The sequence below is a fragment of the Phyllopteryx taeniolatus genome, chromosome 10 (genome assembly GCF_024500385.1).
Source record: "Phyllopteryx taeniolatus isolate TA_2022b chromosome 10, UOR_Ptae_1.2, whole genome shotgun sequence".
In the NCBI taxonomy this organism is placed as follows: Eukaryota; Metazoa; Chordata; class Actinopteri; order Syngnathiformes; family Syngnathidae; genus Phyllopteryx; species Phyllopteryx taeniolatus.
In genome coordinates this window covers 19,096,830-19,107,721 of record NC_084511.1, presented here as the reverse complement: position 1 = coordinate 19,107,721, position 10,892 = coordinate 19,096,830, and the positions used below count along the sequence as shown (strand labels likewise).

The 10,892-nt window shown below is 40.1% G+C and overlaps 1 protein-coding gene across 1 annotated transcript; it reads right to left on the bottom strand.

Annotated features, from left to right (window-relative positions):
• Nucleotides 1–1,658: 1,658 nt before the first annotated feature.
• On the bottom strand, nucleotides 1,659–10,871 carry polr1d (RNA polymerase I and III subunit D). The gene is made up of 5 exons (XM_061786991.1): nucleotides 10,604–10,871; nucleotides 10,105–10,202; nucleotides 9,930–10,006; nucleotides 6,146–6,228; nucleotides 1,659–1,919 (listed from the first exon to the last, which is right to left on the bottom strand). The coding sequence occupies exons 1-5, from the start codon at nucleotides 10,640–10,642 to the stop codon at nucleotides 1,872–1,874; spliced, it is 345 nt and encodes a 114-aa protein (XP_061642975.1). The 5' UTR covers nucleotides 10,643–10,871; the 3' UTR covers nucleotides 1,659–1,871.
• Nucleotides 10,872–10,892: the final 21 nt, after the last annotated feature.

Below are 10,892 nucleotides of genomic sequence, written 5' to 3'. Positions count from 1 at the left end.
TCATTTGTCAACTTCTGTGTTTCAGCCTCCCTGCATGTCAAGAAATAATATGTAACCACTGAGCAAACAACAGTTTCAAGGCCTGGGCCCTTGCTTGATGGGGCTTTTTCACAACTGAACATTTTAGAGGACTCCTTGCAGTCGTCAACACCTGTACATTTTGATATGTTAAAAACAGTTAAACAAACAAGTGAACCAGAAAACAAATTATTTGTTGACATGCCTAATTTCTTTGTTTTATAAACAGCTTACACTCTCTTGGGTTTCTTCACGCCAATAATTAACTGTGAGGATAACTAAAATGTGTCTGTTCAGAGAAGTTCAATCCTTGAGATTGTTACCTTGGACTGGAAACCGTAAAAACTGCTACTGTTGTAGTGTACTGACTAAAATGTGTTAAACTGTATTTGTTTGAATTGCTGTTGTGAAAACTAGTTAAAAGTTTGTTTGGTTCTTTGTGTGGATGGATACTGGGGTGTCCTGCGTCCCGAGGGGTCTGTGAACATTTCAGGTTTTTTTTTGTTTTAATGATTGATTGAAGGGGTGGTGGTCCAATGGGATTGGGGGAAGGAGGTGAGTCGTGGAGAGGAAGAGCGGGAGATGCGGGACCAGAGGGAGAGAGTTTTTTTTTTGGGGCGGGGGTCTGCACCTGGTTTTTGGACACGAACGGATGCTTGGACTGTTTTTGGACGCGAACGGATTTACTATTTCAAAGCCACGGGTCCTGTCTGCTGAACGCCACGGGTCCCGCCTGGTCAACGCCACCGGGCTGCCGCTTCGACGCTACGGGATCGAGTCGCTGTGCCTACTGAAGCGTTTTGAGGGCTCGTTCCTACGACAATCGGTTTGGGTTTTTTTCCCCCAGTGAACTGAGGGTTCAACGGTTTTGTGAGTACTGCCTATGAGGGCTACACTGTCATTAAACGACCAAAGTATTTTTGGCAATGTCAAATTGGATTTGCTCTTCTGGATGCAACAAGACAATATCTCATCTGCCATTGAACACTTTCAAAAGACAATGCTTTTTGGAAGTATAGGACACAATAACTGATACTGCATGGACGTTAACAGCAAGACGTCATTACATGGCTACATGCAGGCAGTCTTTCTATCCCGTTCTGGCAGAAAATGTCCATCAATAATGTGGCCTGTGCATTTAAATGTCTACTGAGTGCATCGGTGCAGCAAGGCCAAGAGGAAAACGTAATTGTTAAAGCATATACAATTCCTATTTCATTTTGAACATCATCAACTACTTCTTGACGATTGTTCCAAAGTTCCCTCTGCTCCCAACAACGCACGCATGTTTTTACATGTGACCAACAGAGGGATATGATTAACACCCAAAAACTTGCATTTACACTTCACTACGCCCATTCTTTTTCTGCTTGTCTTGGCGGCACAGTGCAAAATAACTCAGACTGCATTTTTTAGCTAATTATGACAGCTGAAACCCCAAAGTTTCCTTCGTATGTGAAACACCTCTTCAAAAGGACAGATGTGAACAATTTTGTGTTCCAAGGATCACATCAATGCTTTGGAAAAAAGTTAAAATGAGTGACACACGAGCAGTTATGACAATACATATCGCAGAAAATGTCTGAGTCTTCGGGGACTTTAAGAATGACAAATGTGGAAAAACTATTTGACATTTATCATTTGTGTTTGAAAGTTTAATGTTGTTTTCTCTCCTCATGCCAACAATTCAAGAAAAATGGTACAGAAAAAAAATGCAAACATGCTTTTTTTCACAAAAAAGGCCCTACAAACATCTTTGAACATGCCGTCCCTTCTGTATAAAACTAGACTTAGTATATAAATAAGACAATATATATACAGAAGAAATGTTAACTGATTTTGGTTAATGGTCTTCATTCCATGGGTTGCTCCTGCTTCTCTTTGAACTCCTTTACGTTTGCCTGGAACAGAACCGAACCGAACATTCAGTCAAGTTGTGACAGTGACAACAATCTTTTGTTGAAACGGAATCTCTGCCTGCAACCCACATGAGAAAAAAACAGACTGTGCGTGCGTGTGTACACAAAAATAACTTTTGAGTGAACACGGTGGGTGGGCAAGAAGGCAGAGGCCCTGTCATGGGTTGAAACAAGGCTAGCTGAGTAGTGCTTGCTAACACTAAAGGAAGATAACAGTGACTCCTGAGCCATACATAAGGCAGTCACAGCACAAAGGCTTAGTTGCAATATTACCAACTTATGCTAAAGCGCCAGAGCAAATATAGAATAAGATGATGTACAGTATGATGATTATTTCTTGGTTAATAAATTATCAGGATTATGTGTCAACTACAGAGATATTTAGTTGCGGAGTGGCACATGGGTAAGGAAAAAAAACTTGCTCCATGTGAAAGTTGACAGTACAGTAGTCGGTCTATTGGTTTTTATGAACCTCCTGCGATAAACGAAAATCCGCAAAGCAGTGACCATATAGCCATTTTATCATTCATACATACTGTATTTTAAAGCGTTATGCACAATACCAATACAAAATCTGCATGTGAGGTGCAGTTATTACTTTGTCGACTTGGGGTCTTCCGCGATCATGTTCTAAATTGTAGGATCATTGTCTTTGAATGTATGAGGCTTTAAAAGGGGGGCTTTCTCACCTTTTGAGTGATGTGGGAATAACCGAATGAGAGTGTAGAGTAGACTGCTGTTGGCGCAGGATAACAGCGGGCTCTTCACTGGGTAACTTTTAGCCAGTCTGCGTGTTGAGTGCCTGGGCGTCAGTTGTGGCCGTGCAGCTTGTGTATGAATGTGCTTGTTAAGCGTTTATTTTGTTACCGTTTGTTCAATAAAGCAATTGAAAGTCCACCGGCAGCTGTGTCTATCCTTGACCACCCGTGGAGGAATTCCAATTTGTTCTAGCAGTGGTAGGCTATACTTAATTTGCGAATGTTGAAAAGGAACACTAACGGCAGGGTTAGAAAAACACCGGGAAAGTCATTGGACAAATAGATTATATACGCTAAATGATTTATGTCATATTTTTAATTACTTTAAACACTCACCTGTGCGTGAATTTCACAATGACTGGACTGTAAACGTTAAAATATGTAATGTAAAAGTTGGTCGTGTTTGTTGAACGCATTTTTAGGCATTACCTGCCCCCACATTCAATCTCAAACTGGCTACTTATTGCTTACAATGGAATTCTTGTTGGTTCTCATCAATGAAACCTGCCTCTTCAAACAAAATTAGTTCTGATTGGATCTCACTTCGAGCAGAAATTTTTGTCTCATTTTTATTTTTTTGAAAAAAATAATACATTTCGCCGTCGGCTTACTTCACGAAAATAAATTTGTATGTAGTTTTCGTCTCGTTATCGGCAGATAAAAAAGGTTGACTATAACTAGGGCTGGGCGATATGGCAAAAAAAATTTGGCACGATACATTTATTCATATCATCCGATCTCGATTATTATCAGTATTTTTTTATTGTTTTTGAGCTGCCAGATCTAAAGCGTCTGTACTGAAAAGTAAACATACTTTATTTAATAAGCAGTACTGTAAATACATTTTAATAAGCAGTAATGTATATAACAAAAATGAAAAAGATGAACATAGAAACATAAAACAATTTTTACTCTACATTTCAACAACTGTAGAAGAAAATATAACATTTTGGTGCAATAGGATATAATGTCCAACTCAGACCAGCAGAGGAGAGGCTCGCATTCTCCCGTTGGTGCGTAAGTCGCTCTTGGGCTTCTGCGCTGTCAAGATGAGGTGATTCTCCCCTGACTTCTGACAATCTCCCGCATGTACCGGGTGAATATATACGCAACTGCACATGAGGCGTAACTCATCGACGTTTTAGAGAGGCTTCAATAACTAACAAGTGGAGTTTCCCTGAGACAAGTGATTGCAAGACAAATCCATTGGAAAAATGTTGATGCTTTAAATGTGAAATTAACCCCTGTTGCGGATACTATAGTTAGGCGTTGCCAGTGAGACGAGAGCACTGTTCGTCAAAAAGACAACTTAAAAGTAGATACTGTAACATCTATCCATCCACTTTCTGTACCGCTTATCCTCACTAGGGTCACGGGCCAGCTGGAGCCTACCCCAGCTGACTGTGGGCTCCAGGCTGGGTACACCTTGAACTGGTTGCCAGCCAATCGTGGGGCACATACTGTATAAACAAACAACCATTTGCACTCACATTCACACCTACGGGCACAATTTAGAGTTTTCATGCTTGTTTTTGGATGGGAGAATACGCACTCAGCCAGAAAGGAGAGGGAATGCCACACTTCACGGTTACTCCACCCAGAGTGCACAAATGGCCAGAAGAGCCACACAACATGTTGGAACAGAGTGTGTGATGGCGAACGTTGGAAAACAAATATTATATATATATTTTTGTGTGTTACATATTAAAAAAGAAACAAATTTAAACAACAGACTGAGACAAATCCTTTCTGCACGGCACTACACAAACGAAAGTGGAGCAGGAAAAGGTCGGATTGCCTGATGTCATGCATATTTCCACCAGTTTTGATCAGCTCATAGCTGATCACCATGATCAAACAGAAATTTATTGCGATCATATAAATGCCCAGCCTAACCATAATGACAAATTTTCATCAACAAAATTACCACTTATGGATAAAACAAATGTGGCCCTCACGTTTATCAAAGTTGCCTCATCCCAGCTTTAGATCAGATAGTAAGTGTGACAGTTTTGACTTTGAGACATTTTTTCCAGAAAATGTTGTTCAACAAACAAATTGCACCACTTTATTACATATGTATTATTACATTTCATCAGGAACCTGATGCAATGTAGAAAAGCGAGTGCTTTTTCTTTGTCTTTCTCAGCGGAGCTCAGTAAAACAGAGTCCTACTTGTTTTCCAAGAAAATGTTTCATTTTTGAGATCATGTAGCAATATCTATCCATTTTGTGACTATCCCAAGCTTCATCAAAGTACTCCTACGATAAACTGAACAGCATTAAAGCATGCCTTTCCATACATTAGCATGTGATGTGACGTTCCCGCCAAGCCACCCCATATCTCTCTCAGATCTGAACATTTTCTCACATTTTGGATCAGACTCCTGATGTTCCACAAGAAAGAGCGCGTCATGACCAGCTGTGGAGTGAAACAGTTTATTTGAGCCGCAATTTGTTGAGCGAGGCTTGGGAATGACATATGCTGTGTCTACTGCCGACCAGGTTTAGTAAATTATTTATCTATCTAGTTTCAATTGCACTTAACCTTTTCAGGGTCATGGTGAGTTGGAGCCTATCACAGCTGACTTTGGGTGTAATGCAAACTACACCCTGGACTGGACGCCAGTCAATTACAGAGTTACACAGAGACAGAAACACTTCACATCACATTCAGTGAGTAGGAATTCAACCCACGCTGCCTACACAGAAGTCAGGTGAATTAACCATCACACACATCCGTGACTCGCCCAGTGAATTACACACAGTGGAATCTCACTTCACAAACTAATTTCTTTCCAAGACTCTGGGAACCGAAGCAGTTTTGCCCTTTAAAATGAATCTAAATTAATCCATTGCAGCCCCAGAACCAAGTTATGTGTATCTTTTTTTAGCTTAATTAAAAAAAAATTTAAAAATAAAGAAATTAAGTTTTTATTGCATCTGTAGCGCACCATGTCGAGCTGGCTGATTACGCACCCACGCCGCAGCTCTAGCAAAGGGGAGGGGCGGACGGCAGGGTGGCTGCTTCCCAACAGATGATGAGATTCCGTCAAACTGCGTAGCAAGTTCGGGAACATGGAAGCATTCTCTTGTTTAGCTATTTAACAGTAAAACAAATACACTTCCCAATAGCACTTGCACTTTTTACTTTCTTGGAAACCATACTTGAGGGCTAATTTAGAGTAAAGAAGAAAATAATACTGTACCTGGATGTGAAATACATGCCACACAGAGTGAACAATGTTGACACTGCATGAGAAAATGCGCAACCTACCTTTCTGTGTTGATGCTATGACAACGCGGAAACTGAAGCATAGTTTGTAAACCAGACCAATACATGCTAAAAAATCTGTCTCGTAAACTGATCTGTTGGGTCAGCAGGGTCGTTTGTGAACCAACTGTTGGACTGTTGATGGCTTTACTGAGTTTAAATCTGTGAAAGCTTACCTCAAAGGTATTGAGAACATGCTGACAAACATCCCGGAGTTCAGTTAGACCCCTCCTCAGAGGCTCTACAGCTGGAGTTCCATCTGGGGGGGGAAACAGCAGGTACCTGTGAGAAAGTGGCCTCCCACCACCCCAAAATTAAAAAAATTGTGCTAGCAATCTTTTAATGACGCAATGTATATTCTAAGCCTGCTCCCAAAAGAGCTGTCAACAACAAGGTATTCACTGTAATTTGGATTTCACAACTGTTTTTTATTACCTATCAATACATTTCAAGCATGCAAGTTACAATTTGCAACATGAGATAATTTCTTGCAGTCACGTGACAGTTTTCTGTTCTTCAAAGCCAAATGTCAAGGCTTGCAACAGTGCAGTCAGGACTAATATATATACAGCTGAAACCAGATGTTTACATACACGATATAAAAAGACAGTTTTTCTTCTCACTATCTGACATAAATTCAGACAAACGTCCTGTTTTAGATCTACTTGATCTAAAACAGGAAAACGTTTGTCTGAATTACCAAAATTATTTCTATTTGCTCAATGCCAGAATGATTTTTTAAAGCTTTTTTTCAAATTCATAGGTTTAAAGACAATGTCTTTAAATAATTTGGGAAAACCCAGATGATGATGTGATTTCTTTGGAAGAGTCTGGTAGGTTTATTGACGACATTTAATTTGAGACACCTATGGCTATACAGTGGGTACGGAAAGTATTCAGCCCCCCTTAAAATGTTCACTCTTTGTTATATTGCAGCCATTTGCTAAAAGTAATTTTTTTGTCCTCATGAATGTACACACAGCACCCCATATTGACAAAAAAAAAAAAAAAGGAATTGTTGAAATTTTTGCAGATTTATTCAAAAAGAAAAACTGAACTATCACACAGCCATAAGTATTCAGACCCTTTGCTCAGTATTTAGTAGAAGCACACTTTTGAGCTAAAAGTTTTTTTCACACCTAGATTTGGGGAGACTCTCCCATTCCTCCTTGCAGATCCTCTCCAGGTCTGTCAGGTTGGATGGTGATCCCTGGTGGACAGCCATTTTCAGGTCTCTCCAGAGATGCTCAATTGGGTTTAAGTCAGGGCTCTGGCTGGGCCATTCAAGAACAGTCACGAAGTTGTTCTGAAGCCACTCTGTTATTTTAGCTGTGTGCTTAGGGTAATTGTCTTGTTGGAAGCTGAACCTTTGGCCCAGTCTGAGGTCCTGAGCACTCTGGAGAAGGTTTTCGTCCAGGATATTCATGTACTTGGCCGCATTAATCTTTCCTTCGATTGCAACGAGTCGTCCTGTCCCTGCAGCTGAAAAACACCCCCACAGCATGATGCTGCCACCACCATGCTTCACAGTTGGGACTGTATTGGACAGGTGATGAGCAGTGCCTGGTTTTCTCCACACATACCGCTTAGAATTAAGGCCGAAAAGTTCTATCTTGGTCTCATCAGACCAGAGTAAGTCCTTCAGGTGTTTTTTTTTTTTGCAAACTCCATGCGGGCTTTTATGTGTCTTGCACAGAGGAGAGGCTTCTGTTGGGCCACTCTGCCATAAAGCCCCGACTGGTGGAGGGCTGCAGTGATGGTTGACTTTCTAGAACTTTCTCCCATCTCTTGACTGCATCTCTGGAGCTCAGCCACAGTGATCTTTGGGTTCTTCTCTACCTCTCTCACCAAGGCTTTGCTCCCCCGATTGCTCAGTTTGGCTGGACGGCCAGCTCTAGGAAGGGTTCTGGTCATTCCAAACATCTTCCATTTAAGGATTATGGAGGCCACTGTGCTCTTAAGAACCTTAAGTGCAGCAGATTTTGTTTTTTGCAACCTTTGCCAGATCTGTGCCTTGCCACAATTCTGTCTCCGAGTTAAATATATGAGTGTCACAGCAAAGGGTCTGAATAATTATGGCTGTGAAATATTTCAGTTTTTCTTTTTTAATAAATCTGTAAAATTTTCAACAATTCCGTTTTTTTTTTTGTCAATATGGGGTGCTGTGTGTACATTAATTAGGAAAAAAAATAACTTAAATGAGTCTAGCAAATTGCTGCAATATAACAAGTGAAATTTTAAGGGGTCTGAATACTTACCGTACCCACTTTATTTGAACACCCATAACACACTGCTTCTTTGTGTGACATCGTGGGAAAGTAAAAAGAAACCAGCCTACAAATCAGGAAGAGAATTGTGGAATTGTAATTTCCAGATGTCTGAAGGTGCAAAGTTCATCTGTTCAAACAATTATACACAATTATAAACACCATGGGAATGTTCAGCCATCATACCGCTAAGGAAGGAGAAGGGTTTTGCGTCCAGAGATGAACATTCTATTTGTGCATATCAACCCCAGAACAAAAACAAAAGTTATTGTGAATGTACTGGTTGAAGCTGGTAGGAGAGTGTTATTATCCACAGTGAAACGTGTATTGTACCCACATGAACTGAAAGGCCACTCTGACATGAAGAAGCCATTACTCCAAAAGAGATTCCAGATTACAGGTTGCAAATGCAGACAGGGACAAATATCTTAATTTTTGGAGACGTCCTGTGGTCTGACGAAACTAAAATTGAACTGTTTGGCCATACTGAGCATCGTTATGCGGTGGACAAGAAAAAGGGAAGCTTGAAAGCCTGAGAACACCATCCCAGACTTTGAAATACGGGGGTGGCAGCATTATGTTGTGTTCACAAAATATACGGCATCATGAGGAAAGAACATTATGTGGAAATACTGAAGCAACGTCTTAAGCCATAAACCAGGAAGTTAAGGTTGGGTGCAAATAGGTCTTCCATATGGACAATAACTCAAAGCATACTGCCAAATTGGTTACGAAGTGGCTTATGAATAACATTTCAGAGTGGCCATCGCAAAGCCCTGATATCAATCCTATTGAAATGTTTTTAGCAGACATGAAAAGGCATGTAGGGGGCCTACAAATTTGGCTCACTTACACCAGTTCTGTCAGGAGGAATGGGCCAAAATTCCTGCCAACTATGTGAGAGACTTGTGGAAGGATATCCAAAACCTTTGACCCAATTCATGCAGTGTGAAAGTTATGGTATCAAATACTACTGAAATGTATGTCACCTTCTGACTTTGAAGAAAGTAATGAAAAATTGTCCAACAAAATATCCTTCTCTTTATTTATCAAATAGAAATCATTTTGGTAATCCTAATTGAAGTAAAACAGGAAAAGTTTAGTCGTATTTCATGACAGTGGGAAAAAAAGCCTATGTCTTTTTATATAGTGTATGTAAACTTCTGGTCTCAATTGTACATTTGTGAAACATGACATCATCCACAGCCAAAACGGTGTTTTAGAACAATGGAAAAAAAATGAGGAAGCAATCTGTCTCTCATCAATATAAGTCCAATCAGAATGCATCTTCCAGTGTCTTCGTGGATAAGAATTCAGTAGGAAGCTTTCAAAAGAAAAATCTGCATATTTGCATGTTGTTGGGGATATTATGCTTTCAAATGGCTGAGTGCCCCTGCAAGTGTTTTACATTTTAAACGTTAATATTAAAGGGGTAAGTTATTTTTATACTTGTATGTGTTGCAATGTTTATCAAAATTGTGCCTGTATAGTTATTACAGGTTTTATGACGGTGACAGTTTAACCCTGCAATTCTTAAATTGTATAATCTGTGAGCAAAGTGGGCTGAGTGTGTTGCTGAAAGCCTATGGGATTTAGTAGCAATTGGGCTAAATGGCTACTCTCTATGTTGCACGTCGTCAAAGAAACCAAAAGATTCTTAAGCAAAAATATCGATATCAGGGGTGTCCTTTACCTCGTGTCTGAATGCGAAAGTTGATCTTGCTCTCTGATGGATGCGTGATGGTGTAGCCGCAAAACTCAACTGACTCGCTGGTGTGAATAAAGAAAGCAAAAGTGGGATAATTGTGAATTTTGGGTTGGGTTATTTGTTACACACTGCTTTGCCCAACTTGGTCAAAATCACTAACTCTTTCATGATCATGTATCGCAGGGAGTTCCCCAGTGTATGGTCTTCATCATGCAACACAAACGTCACACTGCCCTCATCGGAACCATCAGCTTGGACCTAAATCACAGCGCAGAAAATAATACAGGTACTGTAACTCCAAATACTAGCTTTAACGTCACCTATCAATAGCGCTCCCTAGTGGCAAGTACGTCGCCTGTTGGGCTAAAAGTAAATACAGTATGTAAATTGTAAAAGTGCAGTATGTCGTTTACGTTACATTATACAGTAATGTATATTAAAGGTGACCAGTAAAGGACGAGCTCAAGTGTTGATTATAAGTGTGTGCTTGTTTTGATGATGAACGTTCACGTGTAATGCGAACAATTTGAAATTAATAGCCCCCAGAGTAGCTAGTTGTATCGACTGTATCTTGGTGTGTTGCTTGCAATTAAAGCTATCGGTTGCCAAATAAACAGTCTGGTCAAATTACTCGGTTCTACGATGTTTATGACTCTTACCATCTCCAGAATGCATTTCTTCTCGCCTTCAGCTGCCATGCTGTAAGCTTACACTGCCACAGTGAGTATTGTTGATGAAAACGAACCTGTTTTTGTCTGACAGGTAATGGTGGGGTACGTTTGTTTACATGCTACAAAAGCCAAAAAATCATGTATCAATCAGATTTATTATGTCGTCTAATTTCGTTTTTTTAAGCGTTGAAAGTCAGGCTGTTATAGAACAAATCGCCTCAAAATAACCTGTAAGAATAAATATCGGGAAAATGTAACTCCAGATTGTCACAGTCGC